General features: G+C 54.4%; 2 protein-coding genes across 5 annotated transcripts; both read left to right on the forward strand.

The window, feature by feature from the left end:
* Positions 1-4481: 4481 nt before the first annotated feature.
* Positions 4482-8731, forward strand: IGFBP6 (insulin like growth factor binding protein 6). The gene is made up of 4 exons (XM_047866262.1): positions 4482-5156; positions 7139-7278; positions 7464-7583; positions 8379-8731. The coding sequence occupies exons 1-4, from the start codon at positions 4829-4831 to the stop codon at positions 8499-8501; spliced, it is 711 nt and encodes a 236-aa protein (XP_047722218.1). The 5' UTR covers positions 4482-4828; the 3' UTR covers positions 8502-8731.
* A 153-nt stretch (positions 8732-8884) lies between these two features.
* Positions 8885-19606, forward strand: SOAT2 (sterol O-acyltransferase 2). 4 transcript variants are annotated; one of them, XM_047866255.1, is made up of 16 exons: positions 8885-9713; positions 9888-10094; positions 10571-10626; positions 11151-11287; positions 11640-11699; positions 11987-12094; positions 13543-13819; positions 14252-14321; positions 15088-15172; positions 15678-15723; positions 15930-16059; positions 17040-17137; positions 17567-17665; positions 18172-18307; positions 18802-18947; positions 19149-19606. In XM_047866255.1, exons 2-16 carry the CDS (start codon positions 10019-10021, stop codon positions 19197-19199), a joined length of 1575 nt encoding a protein of 524 aa, XP_047722211.1. In that variant the 5' UTR covers positions 8885-9713; positions 9888-10018; the 3' UTR covers positions 19200-19606. The 4 variants fall into 4 exon arrangements, with proteins under 4 accessions (XP_047722211.1, XP_047722212.1, XP_047722214.1 ...); XM_047866256.1 differs by having other exon boundaries at positions 8885-9318; positions 9573-10094; XM_047866258.1 differs by having other exon boundaries at positions 8885-10120; positions 10561-10626.
* The last annotated feature ends 393 nt before the right edge of the window (positions 19607-19999 follow it).

Below are 19999 nucleotides of genomic sequence, written 5' to 3' on the forward strand. Positions count from 1 at the left end.
CACGAATACCCATTTGACAATCAGTGGTGAGGTTAACCTTGATCACAAGGTTAAGGTAGTGTTTGCCACGTGTCTCCCCTATGAAGTTACTATTTTTCCTTCCCCTTTAGAAGCATGATCACCAAGTCTAGCCCAAGGTGGGAGAGTTGTTAAGCTCTACCTTCTGGAGGTCAGAGTATCTACATACATTGGAAGTCTTCTGGAAGGAAGATCTGTCTCCTCTTCCCCACTTATTTGTTAATTTATTTGTTTAATCACTTATTTGTATCAGTGTTATAGATTGAATCGTGTCCCTCAAAACAAGAAATGTTGAAATCTTAACCCCAACACTTCAGAGTGTGACCTTATTTGAAAATAGGGTCTTTGCAGATTTAACTAAGTCAAGATCACTAGGGTGGGCCCCAATTCAATATGACTGGTGTTTATATAAAAAGGGGAAATTTGGACAGATAACCACAGAGAGAAGCCAATGTAAAGATGACCATGTGATTACAGAGGCAGAGATTAGCCTGATGTATCTGCAAGCCAAGGAATGCCAAGGATCGATGGCCACCACTAGAAGCTAGGAAAAGGCGAGAAAGGATTCTACCTAGAGTCTCAGAAAGGCCATGGCCCTGCCAACACTTTAACTTTGGACTTCTAGCCTCCAAAACCGTGAAACAATAAATTTCTGATGTTTTGAGCCACCTAATTTATGGTACCTGGTTACAGCAGCCCTAACAAATTAATACAATCAGTATGCACTTGGATTTTTATTTTCTACTTTATTCCCCTTACTTATCTGTAGCTTCTCCCACCAGCAACGAGAAACCTGGCTCCCAATATCCGTAACTTATTTGTTCAACACTGCTCTACATCTAAAGCAGTTTCTAAAGTTTGTAACCTATAAGCCCAGGAGAAAATGTATCAACTAGAGCACAGTGTTTATATAGATTATGCTGTGCCTTTTATCTTTAGCCTTACAGTTTCCAGTCAAAACACTGTTTTCTAGAGTTACTGAGGTCAGCACCTTTCTTCCCCTCACCACCTTCAGTGTGCTTACGTCATAGATCTGTAATACAGTTAGATTCGTTTGCAACAGTCTACATTCTATCCTGGAATACCCTAGCAGCCTTGTTGATTTTTTTAAGTGTTTATGAAGTATGTGTTGGATGAAGAGATATAAAGTCTAAGCTCTCAGAGAGCACCAGGTCTCCCTATTACGTCCATCTAAGCTAGTTATATCCACATAAATAAAGGCTCTATGAATCTATTGAATACGCTTTGTTCATTTAATTACAAAGAAGCAAATCTCAGATCCCCAGTTGCTGCTTCTTGTCCACTAATGATTCCCCGTTCCCAACTGTCTGGCTGACTCCAGCCCAGTCTAGAAAAATGCCCTGCTGCCTTCCCATCTCTTCTCCCAAGCTCTGTTATAAAGCCTCATTCTCTAGGATGCCCTCTTTAACTTATTCTGGAGCCAGATGTCCCTCTCTTATTGCACTCTACCATACTCTGGGCCTCTTAGACTCTTCGGCCTTTACTCTGAATGCAAGAGGAGGAAGAAGAAGAGAGAGAACGGCTGAAGTGGTGGGAGGGCCAGGAGACCTCCTGGGGTGGGTTGGGCTAGCCCGGAAGCACAGGAGTGATGGTGGAGCCTCCAGAAGTGGTACAGTGTGCCCCTTACCTCTCAATGCTCTCCCCCAGGACTATCTCTGCTCCCACCCAAAACACCAACTTTTACTTGCATCAATTCCAAACTCCTTATACAGTAGCTGGGGGCCCAGAGATGAAGAGGGTGTGGGGCTCCTGTTCTCAAAGCACCAACAATCTAACGGGAAAAGTAAGACACACGAAAGGATAAACAAAAATTGACGATAGCAGCACAATAATGTGGATGAATTCAAAGGAAGGCACAGAGCTGGCCTGCCTGCTGAGCAGGTGAGGATGAAGTGATGGGATTTGGTTTGTGCTGAAGGGAATAAGGGTTCTGTCCCTGTGAGATGAATGCTTGGAATCCAGAGGAAGAATTGCCCTCTGAGCCCCGATTAGGCCATACCTTCATTTCCCCTAATCTCAGTTCAGCCCCAGAGATGGGAGACTGCCACGGGGTTCTGGGAAAGGTGACCCAACCAGCTGGCTGAACCAGAGTGTGCTCCCAGGGTCACTGTCCCAGAGCCATGGATGGTAGATGGGAGCACAGATTTTTCGGGGTGAGGGGCAGGGGACATGGAGCACCACCAGAGGCCTTCAAGAAGGAGAGAGTCCCATGGTCAGGACTGTGTGCACCAGGACCAACTGGAAGGCTCTGTGGAGACTGCAGGGACCGAAGGCTGGAGGCCAGCTGAGGTTATCAGAAGAGTCCCCGTCTAGCCCATGCTAGACTTTGGCCATGTCGTGATGTGATCATTGATCTGCATCCCCGGACCTTTCTGCCTGTGAAATGGGCCACCACTTGTCTTTCCTCAGACTCAAAGCTCTAGGCAGGCCCTTTCCTTTACTGGGTGTGAGAGTCACAGAGCATAAGGGATCCAAAGAAGACAGTGTCCTGTACAGGAAGAGGAGGCTCAGCAGAGTTTACCTCTGGAAAAGCCGAAGCAATAGCCCAAGCTGTTTTCACAGCCTTGGAAAAGCTTTCAGCAAACTCTTCTCTCTCAAGGAGGGCAGAGTCCCAAAGGACTGCATCTTGGCCCACACTCCATCCTGAGCACTCACCACGTGCTTCAGATCCCACGGCTCCCGGCGCTGTGGTGAAGGGCATCCCCAAGGGAGGAAAAGCAGAGTCCAAGAGTCTCAGTCTGCAAGGAAGACACTGGTTAGACTCCAGCACCCACCGTGTACAGCTCTGGACACCCACACTGGAGGGGTGGAGAAAGGGCAGTACTGTGCAACAGTACCGTGGTGGTGCTGGACTGCTCAGCCCAGCTTGCACTGCAGGGAGGGAGCAAGCTGGGCAGGTGGGAGCAGTAAACCTGGGGGAATCTGTTTGAGAAGGGAGTGGCAGATATGAGAGGCTAGCCAAGTGTTGGGCTTTCCTGAAATATAACCTACAAAGGAGAAGCAAGATCCTGCAGGGAGCACGCGGATCCTGCAGGGAGCACGACCATCTCTTCCCCATCCCAAACTTCCCAGGGCCTTCCTGTTTTATGCAGGGGCAACAAGCTGGAACCCATGTGCAAGGCATAATAAATAGTGGTAGGGATTTGGGGACAGGACAGAGCTCTCCACCTTGGGGTCAGAGCTTGGGGCAGGAAGTCACAGAGTCTTCACACAGTGGAGGACAGTTGCCCCCTCCCACTCCCCCAACCCCCCTCCTCCCAGCCTGTCCAAACTGCGTCCGTGTCTCAGAGCCACTGCAAGGCACTGCTCCCCAAATTCATGTTCTAGGGTCCCAGGGTAGCCAACGAAGGGGGCAGAGGGCTGCTGGGAATAAAGTTCTTTTTATTTTTTTTTTTTTTGTATTTACCTAAAAGTTCAGGAAGCCCTTGCTGACGTTATTGCTTGGGGGCCCAGAATTTAAACTTAGCCACTGCCCAGAGCTCTTGTTTTAGGAAAGAATGAGATGGCCCTTGTTGCGTAATCCGGAGCGGGTGTGAGTTGCCAAAGGAAGCGGTCCTTCTTCCTGCCTCTAGGAAGGCCGGCTCCGCTAGGAGGCTGGGGATGGGTGGGGCACTGTCCCAGAGAGCCGCTGTGGGCGGTGGGGGTGGGGTAGACAGACAGCCGGAAGAAATACCCAGACTCTCCGGGTCCAGTGCCCCCCCTGGGCAAAGCAAAACCTGATGAATCCAGAAAACCCAATGAGTGATGCCCGGGAGGGGGGCAGATGCTAAGAAAGGAAAGGAATGGAGGAGTGGGCTAACCTGGATGAATGACAGAAGGGGGGGGGGGGGTCTGTTTTCTGTCCACTGTTCCCAAGAGCCCCTGAGTATGGGTTCATGCTAACTTGTGCTTCACCCACCCACCCCTATACACCACCACCTCCATAATTCAATGGGTTAATCCCTCACCACTACCCTGTCCCTTCCTGCCAGGTGTTCAGCGAGCGCATTGTCGCCCTTGCACACTGGACCCTCTGGGATACTCCCATGAGCCCACCGCGATCCTAGGGTTAAAGCCTGTTCATTCAAGGTGTGACTCCCCACCCTCTCCCCATCTCTCCCCTTGCTTCCCCCAACCGTTCTATCCCCCAGTCTGGCCCCCTGGCCCGTGTTTTCCCACACTAACATCTCAGGCCCTGCTCTTCCTTGCCTCTCCCTTGGGCTACTTTCTCCCATCAGCAGTGGGCTATCCCAAGACCCCATTACCCATCATCCCTGCCTTCTCTCTTTCCCTTGGCACACATCTCCCTGGTGACTCCCACACACCATCCCTTCCCCATCCCTCTCAGACAACAGTCCCCTCTCCACCAGAGTCCCCGCGGCGGCTTCATCCCCGACAGGACACAGACACTCGCGCTGGATTCCAGGTTTTTCCCTTCATCCCAATTCCCGTCCTCTCCTTCTTCCACCCCTCCCCACTCTCCAGTGCCTCCAGCCAGCTGTCCAGCTCCCAAATTCCGGCCAAGAGTCCCGGGAACAAAGCAAGAAAAATCAGAGTAATTTGGGAAGTAAACAGAAACTGGGAAGGGAGTGGGCAGAGAAAAGTGGGGAGGACCAGGTGGGGGCGGGGGGAGCCTCTTCAGTCCCACCCAGTTTAGGGAATGCCCCTGCCTTCTCCCCCCACCCCCCTTCACCTGGCTCTTAAAGGGCCCGGCCCCTGACCGGCGGCTACTTAAGGCGGAGGGGCGGCGGCGGGCAGCAGCTGTGCTACGACTGCGCTGGGAGGAGTGGACGGGGCAAAAATCCTGACCATGACCCCCCACAGGCTGCTGCCGCTCCTGCTGCTGCTAACTCTGCTGCTCGCTGCCCGCTCAGGAGCCGCCTTGGCACGGTGCCCAGGCTGCGGGCAGGGGGTGCAGGCGGGTTGTCCAGGGGGCTGCGTGGAGGAGGAGGGGGGGCCGCCGGCGGAGGGCTGTAAGGAAGCTGGGGGCTGTCTCAGGAGGGAGGGGCAGCAGTGCGGGGTCTACACCCCTAACTGCGCCCCAGGACTGCAGTGCCAGCCGCCCGAGGAAGACGAGGCGCCTTTGCGGGCGCTGCTGCTGGGCCGGGGCCGCTGCCGCCGGGCGCGCGCGCCCTCGGGTGAGTCCGCGCCCCGCCCCTGCTCCGCCCACGTGAGACCCGCAAAGCGGCCGGCAGGGTCCTGGAAAGGACGCGGGCAGCCCTGCGAGCCCTGCGATGGGTTCTGCCATTGATGCTTCCCCTTCCTAACCCTGGGCGTCACGTTTGCGTGGGGGGGGGGGGGGATGAAGGGGCAAGGGCGGGGAGCCGCTAGAAGGCCGGGGTGCAGCTAGGGGCCCCTGGGGATAAAGCAGGGACATGTCCCAGCGGTCAACCTTTTTGGCCCCTTCTATTTCCTCTTGAGGGGAAAGGTGAGGGTGGAGGGTTTAGGGCCATGCCGTCTGCCACAGCATCCCAGCTCCTTCCCTGGACCCCGGAGCTGGAGAAAGGACCCAGGTGTTGTTCTCAGCTTCCATTTGGAGAAAGAGGGAAGGGAACCCCGACTCCCAAATTCTGCACACACACTGAGAAATATCCCCTCCTCTCCTCTTACTATCAGGGTGTCCAAAGCACCTGAACATAGGGCCTAGAACAGAAGATGTCCCAAATCCTGAATTGTGTCAGACTACACTGGGGTCAGAGGGCGGACTCTGTGGGCCTCAAAAGGATGGGATAGAGGTGGGAAAAGAAGGAATCTGCCAAATCAGGGTTATGATTTAAAGCTGCTCAGAACCCTCCACCCACCCTACCCCACCCTACCCTAGGGAGGAAAATAGAAGGCTGAGTCATTGGGTGGATGGGACAGAAGTGAGTCAGAACCCAAAAGATGGGGGGCAGCAGGGAGAGATAGGGCAGGAAATAAAAGCAGCGCACTCCCTCCCCCCAACCAGGCATCTGATCTCCTGGTTTCTTCCATGGAAAGGGATGAGAAATTAACTTGGAATTTCTTTCAGTCCCAAACGCCTGGGTCCAAGCTGCTAGAGGGTCCTCATAGGAAGGGGTGTGTAGGTGGGTCAGAGGAGGCAGTGGGAGCATGGTCGTGGAGGGAATGAGAGGCAAGGTCTGAGAAAGGTGGAGGAAGAAGGATGCGAGTCAGGATTGCAGAGGAAATTGCTCTTGGGTTGCAGGTAGTAGGCAGGTGGGAGCAAATGTCTAGGTCTGAGGACTGGGGACTTGAGCAGAGCTTGTCTTTGGGCATGGAAAGGGAGAGACGATCCCTTTAGGGGCCATAATATCTCATTTTACACCTGGGGCGATTTCCAGGCAGTGCACACTCTCCTCCCTGCCTTTCCCTTGCCCTGACGCCCTGATTTATTTCCTCACTTCCTCCCATCCTGAGCTCTCCCTAGGCCCCCCAGACACCACGTGTGACATTTTCTCCAGAGCCAAGAGCAACCTGTAGGTCAGAAGCCCTTCATTCCCTGCATCTTTGCAACCTGCCCTCTGCCTGTCCTGGTTAAGGGCTGAATCGTACCTGCTCCTGGGACCACTGGGGTTGAGCTAGGCTGAGCTATGGGAGACCAGAAGGGAGAGGCCCCCAATGCAAGCGCCCCTAAAGTAACCATGTCTACAGCCTGGGAGGGGGTGGGCTGAGTCACCGCAGGGTCACAGCGGGGACACACATTCCACTTGGGTCCCTGCTAACCCCCTCCCATACCCCTTGTTCTTCTGTCTCATCTCCCTGGCTTGGTGCACCCCCTGCTGGCTTCAGGGGGAAGAGCCAGGTCTTTTCTCCCCAAGCCCAAGGCCTCCCAATCAATGTACTTGTACTCGTCCTAGGTTTTTGCTTTCCAAAGTGCTTCTCCCTTATAAGCCTTAAAACTAGTCTGGGTTTTTTTTGTCAGGAAAGCTAATATCACCATTTGTCGGAGAAAGTAACTGAAGCCAAGAGAAGGTAACGGAGCCAGGTTCTAAGCACCCTCATTTCTCCTACTTGGAAAGCCCCTCCCTTCCTCCCGCTTCAGGGAGTCAAGGTGAACAGGGAGTCTCTTCCGTTTGGTTCTGGTCTTTGACATCTGGCTGATTTCTGGACTCTTCTTCCCCCATTTCCCTTGTGGCTGTAGGGGAGAATCCTAAGGAGGGTAAATCCCAGGCAGGGACCACTCGTCCACAGGATGTGAACCGCAGAGACCAACAGAGGAATCCGGGCACCTCGACCACTCCCGCCCGGCCCAGTCCGGGGGGTGCCCAAGACACCGAGATGGTGCGTTTGTGAATGGCAGGGAGCAGGAAGGGTGGGGAGTCCTACACACTCCCGTCCGAGGCTATCCCCTTGGGCCTGGAGAAGTCTCCCACATGCATCCTGGGAACCTGGCTGGCGGTGGGAGGGGGGTGGACAGTGGAGGTAGGCTGGACGGGTTCTGAGCTGCCTGCACTCTCTTCCCCCAGGGCCCGTGCCGCAGACATCTGGACTCGGTGCTGCAGCAACTCCAGACCGAGGTGTACCGAGGGGCTCAGACCCTCTACGTGCCTAACTGTGACCATCGGGGCTTCTACCGGAAGCGGCAGGTGAGGCCCCCACCTCTCCTCCCCTCGGTCCTGTGGCACAAGGCTCCTACCAGGGATGGGGTGGGGGGAGTTTACAAAGGGGCACAAAGAGGGGCGCCTGGGTGGCTCAGTCGGTTAAGCATCTGACTTTGGTTCAGGTTGTGATCTCACCGTTCGTGGGTGCAAGCCCCACCCTGTGCTCTCTGCTGTCAGCTCAGAGCCTGCTTCGGATCCTCTGTCCCCCTGTCTCTCTGCCCTGATCTCTCTCTGCCCCTCCCCAGCTCGTGCTCACTCTCTCTCTCAAAACAAAGAAACAAACAAACATTAAAAACAACAACAAAGGGGACACAAAGAAGACACTGCCGCTGCCTTTAATGATCCCCCAACTTTTAGGGCCCACAGAAACCTAGAGAATAGCCCCACGCTGTGGCAGAAGAGCCAGACTGCCTGACTCAGAGGTTCACATCTGCGAGGCGGCTCAGAGTCACAGAGGGCTGGGAACGCCCAGGTGGCTGAGCCCCTCTCAGCCCAAGAATTCGCGTTTCTAACACAGTGCCCGCTGCTGCTGCAGCTGTTGGTTTGGGAACCACGCTTTGAGAACTACTGTTCTGCCTAGAAGAATGGGCACCGTTTGGTGGGTGGAGAAGAGGAGAGCAAGAGAAAGGGACCCAGGTTGTCTCCTTGTCCTGAGAGCTCTCAGAGGTCTCTGCACACTCAGACTTGGGGCCCACAGCCCATCCCCCACCCACGGGCCCTCCCATCCCTCCTGCGGGAGCCTCAGTGCCGCACCTCTGATCCGTGTGCCTCTCTCCCCAGTGCCGCTCCTCCCAGGGCCAGCGCAGAGGTCCTTGCTGGTGTGTGGATCGGATGGGCCAGCCCCTGCCGGGGTCCCCAGAAGGCGAAGGAGGCTCCTCCTGTCCCACCGGGAGCAGCGGCTAAGGCTGGGCAGGGGGCGGGGAGGGGGAGGCTGCAGGACCATTGGCAGGAGCATGGAGCTATCATCTTGGGTCATTTGTTGAGTGACGAGTAACTCGGGAGCCCTGAGCCCCACACTCCACCGTCAGGCCCTTTCCCAGTGTCCCCCTCACCCCTGGGACCCCACACATGGAAAGATGGTTGGTGTTGGCTTGGGATGTTAATAAAGCTGTGTTGGGGGTCTCTGGCCTACATCTCTGGGTCCACCTCTCACATTTATGGAGCCCCTGCCCTCTCTACCCGTCCCCCATAGCAGCTCTCCTTTCCCGTGGACTACCTTCTGTCTCTCCTGCTGCACTTGGGATGCAAGAGACAGCCATTGGCGGAGGTTCCCAGCCCTCAGCCCTCACCCCAGTACCCACCAGGGAGCGAGAGCAGGGGAGACATTGAGGCCATGACCTTGGTCTGAAGTTGTGACCTTGTTTCCAACACTCATCTTTGGACACAATGGGAGAAGGGAGAGAAAGGATTAATAGCTAATCCCCAGCAGAAGCCCAACAAAGAGGAAACTCTCGAAGCACTTATCCTTCCATTACATCCTACTAAGAAAGGGAAGGAAATTCTTATTTACTAAGCCCTTCCCATGGGCCAGACCCTGGACCCTGTGTTTTTACCTGCACTACCTCATTCTGAGCTTACAATAACCTTGTGAGGGAGGAACTTTGGCCCCTGTTTTTCAGAGGAGGAAACTGTGGCTTAAGATATCTGGGTCGTTCGCCTGAAGTCACACAGCTGGTAAATGACAGAGGGAAGATTCAAATCTCGCTCTTCCTTCAGAGTGGTCAGTGACGATGCCTGGTGTTCCCTAGGTGCTGAATAAGTGTTTGTTTTGCCCCCTTTCTGCCCACATGCTAATCCAAGCAGGTGTAGGGAAGAGCTGATTTGGGGGGAGGGGGTCCTGGCACCCAACACTTCCTGGAGGGGCCAGAACGCCACCTTGTCACAGAACATTAGTCACATCAGAACACTAATCACTTGCACACAGTGCTTTTGAGCTGACAAGGTTCTTTCCCACACCTTATCTCCTGGTCTAAGGGAGCCGAGTGCACTGATACCTAAAGATCCTTCAGGCTGCTGGGAAAGAGATCAGGCTGCTGGGAAAGAGATCGGCAGGCAAGTCATCCTACGTGATAAGCCTCAGAGAGGCAAAGTCCCCCTCCCCATGGACATACATAGGTACACAGTGCACGGCCACTGTTCTGGTGGGAGGGGTAGCTCGCTCAGCTGGGCATCTGGGTGGCGGGTAGGGCTGTTGGGGTGTTGCAACCCTCCCTGGGACAGCCAGCTGAGCCGAGCCTGTAGCTGAGAAGTGTTACCCTCTAGACCTGATAACCTATTGTGCTCCTGGAGGTCTCCTCCTCCTGAAAGGACTTTAGTCTTTGGAGCTGTCAGATGAACCGAGTGAGATAAGAGCTTGGCAGGCTGTGAAGGAAGGGAGGGAACACTCCATAGCCGCCTACTGCCCGGTTGAGACTCACACCATGGAGCCAAGGGCAGCCCGATCGCGGAAGGGAGAAGGGCCGAGAGGAGAGCAAGAGCACCGACGCTCCGGAGGTGGTGAGGCACCCTCTGGGGGTGCAGAAAGCTCAGGGGGCATTGGAGGTGGAGACGCATTGCTGCGGGGGAGGCTCCTACTCTCTTGGGAGGACAGGGGAGGCAGCCCCTGCCTCTGTCCCTCACTGCCCAGCCGGGAAAGGGAAGTGAAAGGGACATTCGGAGCGGGGGCCTTGCCTTATCTTGCAGACTCTTTCACCCCAGAGGGTGAATGGAGTAGCTTCCCAGTCCCGGGTATTGTCCTCCGGCTCCCAGTGGCCTCACCCCCTGCAAAAATGACTTCCCCTTCTGATCGCCTCCCATAACTTCCCCTTCTGATCGCCTCACTGTGATACTACATATCGACTGGTTGGGGGCAGGGAGGCTGCGGAGCTTGCAGAAAGCATTTCCTGGAAAGAGGATGTTTCTGGGTCCGTACAAGGTCACAGAACCCTAACTCCCCCTCCCCCTTGGGTGTGCCCTTTGACCCTGCCCCCTAGGAAACATTGAGAAGGACAGAGGCCTGGACTTGGTGCAATGGACCCGACATATGGAGGTGAGGGAGGTCAGGGGTCAGACGTCAAGATGGACAGGTCTTGGGAGTGGAAGGAGGCAGGGACGAAGACCAGCCTGGTGATAAAGACAATTTGTTCTTGGGTTCAAAACCTTTCAGATCAGGTTGGAGCCAACGGCTAAGATGGAGGGGGTTGGAATACAGGTCAGCAGGGCAGGGGCCAAGAGTCAGCCAGTGAACAGTCTTCTGTTAGTCGGGCTAAAGGTCAGCAGAGGGAAGGCTGGGGACAGGGGGAAGGGAGTAGGGTCAGAGACGACAAGGTGGTTGGGATCCAGGCCCTGGCGCTGGAAATGTCTTTCCTTGGTCCTCACTGCTGGTCTGGGAAGCCAGAGAGAGAGAAATTTGGGGGGAGCCTCTCGGCAGGAACCGTGCCTGTTCATGTTTCTATCCCCAGCGCTTAGCAATGCGCCTGGCTCAGAGAGAAGAAGCTCAGTAGATATATGGGGAACCAGAGGATGGCTGCCCGGGTGGAGGGACAGTGGGCCCTGCCCTGCTTTGCCCTGTAGGCTGTGAAGACACAGTTGCTGGAGCAAGCACAGGGACAGCTGATAGAGCTGCTGGATCGGGCCGTGCAGGAGGCCATCCAATGCTACCCACCACAAGGCGGACCCCTGTCCTCCATTCCTCCAGATTCCTTGAGCAAGTAAGAGTCTGAGGACCTGGGGGCTGGGGAATGGCTAGAGCGGGCTCCTCTAGCATAAGGGTCATGAGCCCTAAATATCATCTCATACTTCCTTTGCCAGCACTGGCATGACCCCGACTTCAACCTTCCCTCTTTTGCTCGTATTGCCTCTGCCTGCCCAACACTGACCTCCACCTTTGGGGCCTTTTGCTGCCCTGGCCCTGACCTTCCACCTGCTCCTGCCCTCTGGCCCTGGCCCTGACCTACCTACTATTGCGTTTGGCTCCCAAGTATTGACCTTCTGCAAGGCCCTGCTCTCTACCCAGGGCCTTCTTCCTCTGGGTCCTGATCCAGAACAACTGTCTTCATTTAGGGCCCGGGAGCCATCCCTGGGGAAGCGGAAAATTTTCATCATCCGAAAGTCCCTGCTTGAGTAAGTCCACGTAAAGGGCAAGGGATGGAGGAAAAGAAAGGGATTCAGCGAGGGTCCCAGGCCACCTCATTTCTCATCCTCGGGTTCTAGGTGTTTGGAGGGAAGACTTGGAGAGGGTTTCTAAAGTTTGGTCTCCCCATTTGCCCTGGGTGTGATCGGCCCAGCCTTTAGCTGGAAGTTCCCAATCACTAGTCCCCACCCCACCTCCACCCGCGTACAGTGCCTGAGCGGGTCCGCGGGACCTCGAGGACCCTCCCACACTGACATTCGGGCCCCTGTCCCCTCAGCGAGCTGATGGAAGTACAGCATTTCCGCACCATCTACCACATGTTCATCGCCGGCTTGTGCGTCTTCATCATCAGCACCCTGGCCATCGACTTCATTGATGAGGGCAGGTAGGCGCCCCCCCGCCCCCCCGCATGCCTGGGACAGGCACGTGGATCACACCCCCTAGGTCCCTAGTGTTCCACTTGCCACTGGCTTAAGACAGCACAAGCCCTCCTTTATCCTGTGATTCCTGGACCCACATCAACATTGCTTCCAGCAACATTCCCACCTAAAACGGACCTTGACTTCTTCCTTCCATAGCCTTTGGATGGCCCTTGCTCTGACCTTCCAGGTCAGCCACTCTGGGGACACTCTGTCGTCGCCTGCTCAAATACTTCTCAGTGGGAAACTTGCCCCAAGGCAGATCCATGTAAGCTAGCAGGCTCGCTTCACACCACTCTCTCAAGTTCTCCCCAAGTTCAATCCAAGCAACCCTCATGGAGCACTTCCCAAGGACCCGCCCTGGGAGCCAGAGAGATGACGGCCAGACCCCCTCCCTGTCTATGAGGCACTACCAGTCTTGGGGAGGGGGGAGACAGACATGCATACAAATGCCCCCAAAGAGCACACCCCCCCCCCACGCTGGGGGTGAGCCTCAGAGGGCTCTGTAGCCCCAGGGGGTCTGTATTTGCATGTCCCCTACCTCACCCTAAGTAGGGCTTAGGAAGCAGTAAAAAGAAAAGGATCAAAGATCTGCAGGTTCTGCAACGTATTTCCTTCTGGTAAAACTGTTGTTAATTCTATGAGTGGTATAAGGATCAAATCTCAGTAAAAAGTCCAAATGCGTGTCAAGGGACCGTCCTTCCCGACTACTCCCTCAACCCCAGACCGGACGTAAGGGTTTTCACAGGTTTGAGCGAGTCCCTCTAGAGCATTTGCCACGCATTCACCCCCACGTGTCTATAAGAACCAAGAAGCGGTGTGTAGAAAGTTTATATAAATAAGATATTCACTGTACTTCTTGATTTCATTCCTTAACAACCTATCTTCCTATCTCAGAGATCTTTCCAGGTCAGCCCACGGTGCCAGTCTTTTGCTCATTTGGTCCTTTACCAAGGGACACTTAGGTTGTTTCCAACTTTTCACCATTACAAGCCAAACACTCTTAACCTAAGCAAACAAAACACCTAACGACCTGCTTTCCACTAACTTGCGTCTGCACCGACAGACGTTCCAAAAGAACAAAACTGACAAAAATCAAAGTTAAACTCTGAAAACCTCATATTCTAATGCCCACGGCATACAAAGTTCTGAGCCCTTCTGCAACACCGCAAAATTCAGAGGGCTCTAAAGGTCATTTGTAAGCAAACCCATCCCACAATCCAGTCTTTTCTAGCGACGCCCTGTGTTAGAAGTTTGGGACAATAGAGGTGCCATCTTGAACACCTTCAGATATGGGGAGCTGGAAACTCAGGCAAAATGCCTCAGTTTATTTCCCAAGAGTTCTGACTGCACAGGGAGGGGACAAAGTCGGGCCACACATTTGTCTACCTTGTCTCTTCCTCTCTACTCCAAGGCTGATGCTGGAGTTTGACCTACTGATCTTCAGCTTTGGACAGCTGCCCTTGGCGCTGATGACGTGGGTCCCCATGTTCCTGTCCACTCTGCTGGTGCCCTACCAGGCCCTGAGGCTGTGGGCGAGGTCCCGGGCAAGAGGGGCCTGGATGCTGGGGGTGGGCCTGGGCTGCATGATGCTGGCTGTCCACACCACCGTGCTCTGGGTCCTCCCTGTCCACGTGGCATTGAAGTATCAGCTCCCGCCTGCCTCCCGCTGTATCTTGGTCTTTGAGCAGGTAGGTGATGGAGTGATGGGCAGGCGAGGCTGGGGTAGGGCCCCTGTGGGGAAGGGGACTCGATACTACAGTATTGGTGGAGGCAGAGCTAGTTACTAGGGGCGGAGTCCATCTGGAAGGATTTGAGGGCACCAGCAGGAACCAAGGATATTTGCTGTTATGCAAAAGTAATCAGATTTTGCAAGGAGTCAGGGGGGTTGGCTGGTTGGAGGCTCCGCCCTGGCATTTCCTGTACGTCTTTACTCCTGATTCATCCCAGCAGCTACCTGTGTTAGGTTAAAAGACTACCCGACAAAAAAATAAAGTATGGGCTTTGATCGTACAGATTTTGCAATCCGCCGGCCTCTCTCTTCGGTAAACAAGTGCACAGAGATGTTAAGTGATTTGCTCAAAGCCACACAGCAACTTAACCTCCCTTCCATTCCTTCTCAGGTCAGGCTCCTGATGAAGAGCTACTCCTTCTTGAGAGAGGCTGTGCCTGGAACCCTTTGTGCCAGAGGAGGTGAGGCACTGCTTTGAACTCAGTCATTTTGGCTGTTTGAATGAAGCCAGCCATACCAGGATTCTCATAAAAGCTCTGACTTCCTAAGCCTGTGTTGCTCCCAGGGCAGAATTCTGACCTCCAACTAGACTCTGTGGGCTTTAGTCATTAGGCATCCTCCGGTCCCACCTCTGAGATATGGTACCTCTGTGGCCAAGGACTTCTGGCGCTTTCCAATTTCCAGGCTTAGCCTGGAAAGACCCAGAGTATGAGAGCCTCATATTAGCAAGTCAGGAGGTACCAGGATGACCGAGTGGTTAAGTGTTGGACTTAAGATCTGATGGACGTATATCCTGGCTCTGTCGGCAGAGCATGTGACTCTTGATCTCAGGGTCATGGGTTCGAGCCCCACGTTGGGTGTACAAATTACTTAAAAATAAAATCTTTTTTAAAACGTGGTGGGGGAGTCAGAGCAGAAGGAGAGAAAGAATGGGTGGTGGAGCTTATAAATACCAAATGAAACTCTGGCCACAGCAGGTGCTGCACCAGAAAGTAGGGTGCCTAGAATGGAAGCAAAAGAAGGGCAACCAAAGAGCAGCTTCAGCTCCTGCCTAGTCTCACCTTCCCGACTGCACCTCCAGACCCAATGTCGGGTCCCTCCCACTCCACCCCTTCCCCACCGCACCTCTGCCCCATCCAGGCCTCCACCCACCAGTCCCAGCCTCCATTCCCCCTGCCCTCTCTCCTTCCCCACTTCACTGATCCAAGCCCTCTCCTTCCTCCCCAGGTGAGGGCATGCGGGCCCCCAGTTTCTCCAGCTACCTCTACTTCCTCTTCTGCCCCACACTAATCTACAGGGAGACTTACCCCAGGTAAGACCCTGCTCCTCTTTCCCAAATGCCCAGACCCATCAGGGACCTTGCCTTCTACTTTCCACTCTCTGAGGCCTTTAGCCTCAGGCACTGACCATGTTCTCAGGAAGCATCCCATAATAAAAATGGGAAATAGGTGTCAGACAGACTACGCCTTCTCCAAGCCTTCTCCAAGCACAACCCACAAGGGCGGCCAACTGTCCTGGGTTGGCCCTGGGCTGTCCCAGTGTTAGCACTGAAAATCCTGCACCCTGGGAAACCCATCGGTCTGGAGCAACCTCCCGATGGTTGCACTTTAGTTGACCTTCAAGTTAAAAATCCATTTGCCATGTCTACTGGGGAAGGTCCAAAGTGTTCTAGACCCTTACCTGCCTAGATAATCCTCCCAGGCCCGAGCAATTGAGGGAGCTTCGGAGAGAGGGCCCTAGAACCTGTGTACCAGTGGGTATGGAACAAGCTAAAAGATAAAAAGACTAAAAACATATTGTCCCCATTGCTGCTGCAGGACACCCAATGTCAGGTGGAATTACGTGGCCAAGAACTTTGCCCAGGTCAGAAGATGGGGTAGAAGTGTGACTTGTGGTGACTGAGTGGGGCATTTCTGGAAGTGGGGTCCGGGAGGCCTGGGGAGGAGGTCAGAGGGTGGGGCTAAGGTAAGAGGAGGCAGGTGCTGGGCCAGAATCCAATTCCAGAGTTGAGGGGGCAGCTGCTAGTGACCCCTGTCAAAGTTATGCACCCCCCCCCCACCGCCCCCCAGGCTCTGGGCTGCGTACTCTATGCCTGCTTCATCCTGGGCCGCCTCTGCGTTCCCGTCTTTGCCAACATGAGCCGGGAGCCCTTCAGTACCCGGGCTCTGGTGCTGTCTATCATGCATGCCACCTTGCCAGGTATGCCCACCGAAGGCAGGGCTGGGGAGGGCTGCACCCTGGGAAGGCTTAGCGGGGGGCTCCTCCCTCCCCTCACTCCTTTTCTTCAGTCAGATTCAACACCCCCTGCCTCAGAAACCTCTCCCACATGTGTCCCCCGCCTCCTCATTGCTCCATTGCTAGGGTCTCAGTTCATTCAGATGGCCACTCAACTCCCTCTTTCCACATCAGCCTCCTCGCCTGCCTGCTTTCCCTCTTAATCTTCCCACCTTCCCCTGACACTGCTGCCCAGATGAAATTCCCTCCTACAGGTTAATCATTCCCTACTCTGCTTCCAAAACTCCAGTCACTCCCCATTGCTGGCATCTCCAGATAAGATTCGACCCCTTGGCCTGGCATTCAAGACCCCTTCCCCGACAGCCTAGCCTATCTTCTTGTCCTGCCACAAGCTCAGCCATTCCTTGAAAGACATGTACTTTCATGCCTCTGGGCCTTTGCTCATACTGGTGTCTCAGCTTGGAATGACCTTTCCCCATTTTCCAGCTGTAAACTCCAGTCCGTTTCTGGAGGCCCATAACAGAGATGCCCCCTCCTTTAGGAAGCCTGTCAGTTTTAGCCATCAGTCACTATGACCCACCCCTTGCTCTGCATTCCCAAGCACCTCAATGGCCACCCGTGCTTAGCTCCCAGCACATTTGACCTTGACGCATGGTTGGACATGTCTCTGTCCCGATCTCTGCCTCTGTCTCTCTCTCTCTTTCTCTCTCTCCAACCACTCTGTGAACTGCCAATGGCCAGGGCTTTGAGATTCATCTGTGCATCCCTGACATGTGGCTTGGAGTTCATGAGCAGATGGATGGATTAATGAATGTAAGAATTTGTGAGTGACAAATAATTGGCTGGAAGGAGTTGGGGCCCTGGTTGCTGATGAGGGCCCCTCAGGGCTTCCCAAGGAAGCCAGGTGGGCAGTCTGACATGCAGCCCTTGTCCCCACTCACCAGGCATCTTCATGCTGCTGCTCATCTTCTTTGCCTTCCTCCACTGCTGGCTCAACGCCTTCGCAGAGATGCTACGGTTTGGAGACAGAATGTTCTATCGGGTGGGGCCTGGACCTGGCCACTTGGGAGCTGGGTGCAGGGAGGTCTGGGGAGCGATCTGGGGAGGATGATGGCTCCATTGGGTGTCACCTCAGCTGTGCTGTCAAGCTCTCACGTGAGAAACGCGCTCCTCTGGGTGTGGCTCTAATGCCACCTGTCCACCTCTTGACTAGCCAGGGCTAACTGCTTCTGTGCGCATGGTACACTGGAACCATCTTCTCCTGGAAGGGGATGAAGGAGGGAGTGTGGGCCTCAGGTCCTGAAGAGACTGCAGGGAAAGTTCTTGCTGTCCCTCTTCAGCCAGGGCCCAGCCCCTTGTGGAAGAAAATTGGGATAGGGTGCAGGGAGCAAGGGGGAGCCACTGGGGCCTGGGAAGAGTCAGGGCCCTGATGCTCACCTCCTTCCCCTAACCCTGACCCACTCTTCCCCAGGACTGGTGGAATTCAACGTCCTTCTCCAACTACTACCGCACTTGGAACGTGGTGGTCCATGACTGGCTGTACAGCTACGTCTATCAAGATGGGCTGTGGGTATGGGCTCTGCAGACCCCCTCAGCTCCCACAGTTAATGTAGCCTCCCCAGAACATTCTCCTTCCCTTCCTCTGCATCATCCTCCTTTTCCAGACCTAGGGGCCCCCTGGACTTTCATCTGCTCCTTTCTACCCAACCCAGTGGGCAGAAAATCCTTCTTAGGATCTAACTTCCTTCCCTCTTTACTCTTAACCCCACCCCTCCACAGAGCATTTCTCTCCTCCTTAGACTTCTAAGAAACATGCATGTAGCAATTCTCAGTTACCAAGGCTTTTCACATACATAATCTGCACTGTAATCCTGAGAAGTAAGTATTATTATGTCTCCTTTAAAAAATTGCATGTAAGGCCCAAAGAACTTAAATAGGACGCATCACCCCTTGAGACCCCCAAATCTCATATTCTTTCCATTGTACTGTATACTTTCTGGCTTCCTTAAGGAGGGGACTCTTTGTGGAAGAGTCTTAGAGAGACTCATTCCACCCTTCTCCCCCGTCCCCTGCCAGCTTCTCGGTGGCCGGGCCCGAGGGGCAGCCATGCTGGGTGTGTTCCTGGTTTCTGCAGTGGTCCATGAGTACATCTTCTGCTTTGTCCTGGGATTCTTCTACCCGGTCATGCTCATGCTCTTCCTTGTCTTTGGAGGTGAGCTTGGCCTCTGTGTGCCACTGGAGGGGGAGCCATCCAGAGGGAGGAGGCCAGGAGTCCTGCTCCTGCAGATTCCAGATGGATGGGGGAGGCCACATACTCTTCTGGGAAGAGGCATGAAAGTTGGGGTGGGGAGGAACTTGGGAACAGGGAGGGAAGCAGCAGGAGGTATCCTGGGGGATGTGAGAGAAGATTTCTGGCTGGAGTGGAGCATCTGAGCAGGGCACACATAGAGGGAGACAAAGGAGAGAAAACTGGCATGAGGCTGGGAGGTGTAGTATGAGATCCAGGATATTGATGTGTAAACTGAGGAATCCTGGTTTTACATGAGCCGCTTGAGACCTCCATGGGTTGCCGGAGCTGGGCTCAAGATCTTCCTCAATGATGCCTTCCTGTTCCATCTCTTCCCAGTACCCTGGGATGGGGGGATGGGGGGCATCCAAGGAGACAAGGCACTGGAATTGGGGTAACAACCTTTCCTCCTGCATCAGGGCTGCTGAACTTCATGATGCATGACCGGCACACAGGCCCAGCATGGAATGTGCTAATGTGGACCTTGCTCTTTCTGGGCCAAGGCATCCAAGTCAGCCTGTACTGCCAGGAATGGTATGCACGGCGACACTGCCCCCTACCCCAGGTAAGGGACCACCGCCCTCCCTCAGCTCCCCATCCAGAAGAACACACCTCCCCTCTCCAAGAGCCAGCCCCCTGTTCTTGCCCAATTCAATAGCCATGGTCAGGGGCTAGGCCTGGTTTGGGGGTGATGGGCTCCCATGTCTTGGACGCGTAGGGTGGGGACAGGAGGGACTCACGCATAACTCACCTTTCTCTGGCACAGACAACCTTCTGGGGGCTGGTGACACCTCGATCTTGGTCCTGCCATACCTAGAAGTCAGAGCACTGTCACTGCCCAGAGGACGCCACCAAGTCCTTCTCTGCCTGCAAAGCCTCGGACCAGAGCACCTCTCCCTGCATTCCTAGATCTAGCTCCAAGTCAAGGGGGCCTGGCAGGCATGACCCCAGCAGGAAATGCCAGGGACTGAGATCTGAGGACCTGTAGAACCGCTAAGCACAAACTCACTGTGGTGGTGGCTCTTGAGCCGCCACGCCCCACGGATTGGGCACAGAGCCCCCTCCTACCTCATCACTGTCCAGACTTGGGGATACTTGAAGGATCTTATAGATTTGGTGAATGTGGGGTGACTTAGAGAAATGAGGGCCATCAAGGTCTGAGAAAGGTTTGACTCTTTGTACTGCTTCCAATACAATAATAAAGTTTGTATCCCTTTTTATTCATTCATTTGTTTATTCCTCCCTTCGTTATTTGTTGAAGGCCCACAGTGGACAGGCATGATTGAAGAGTTGTGTCTACAGCAGCAAGACTTTGTGCTGGCAGGGGCTGAGGGTCTTAGGTGGCATCTTGCCTCGCCTTTCCGGTGCCTTGCCCCTCCCCAAAACCCAACCTCGCCTTCCTCCCACCTCCTCCTTCCTCAGTTCATGTTTCCACACCCCTTAATCTTCTACTCCTGGCAAGCCTCTAGCACATTTGGAAAGGGCACATAGCAGGCCTCCTTTCCCTCCACAGACCCAGGAGAGGAACTGTCCGTATAGACCTTACACAAGTATTTTCATTTCGTGAGCCACAGTATCCACCGCTATAAAGTGGACCTTAAAATGAAGAGTGTCCTG

This window comes from Prionailurus viverrinus, chromosome B4 (genome assembly GCF_022837055.1).
Source record: "Prionailurus viverrinus isolate Anna chromosome B4, UM_Priviv_1.0, whole genome shotgun sequence".
Classification (NCBI taxonomy): Eukaryota; Metazoa; Chordata; class Mammalia; order Carnivora; family Felidae; genus Prionailurus; species Prionailurus viverrinus.

Bases quoted from the DNA above. Each gene is read 5' to 3' on its own strand.
- SOAT2 (XM_047866258.1), top strand. From the start codon at position 10,019: ATGGAGCCAAGGGCAGCCCGATCGCGGAAGGGAGAAGGGCCGAGAGGA. The intron at 10,121-10,560 runs AGCTCAGGGGGC...GCCCTTTGACCC, and splicing joins CACCCTCTGGGGGTGCAGAA to TGCCCCCTAGGAAACATTGA. The intron at 16,060-17,039 runs GTATGCCCACCG...CCCACTCACCAG, and splicing joins CATGCATGCCACCTTGCCAG to GCATCTTCATGCTGCTGCTC.
- IGFBP6 (XM_047866262.1), top strand. From the start codon at position 4,829: ATGACCCCCCACAGGCTGCTGCCGCTCCTGCTGCTGCTAACTCTGCTG. The intron at 5,157-7,138 runs GTGAGTCCGCGC...TTGTGGCTGTAG, and splicing joins CCGGGCGCGCGCGCCCTCGG to GGGAGAATCCTAAGGAGGGT. The intron at 7,279-7,463 runs GTGCGTTTGTGA...CTCTTCCCCCAG, and splicing joins GTGCCCAAGACACCGAGATG to GGCCCGTGCCGCAGACATCT.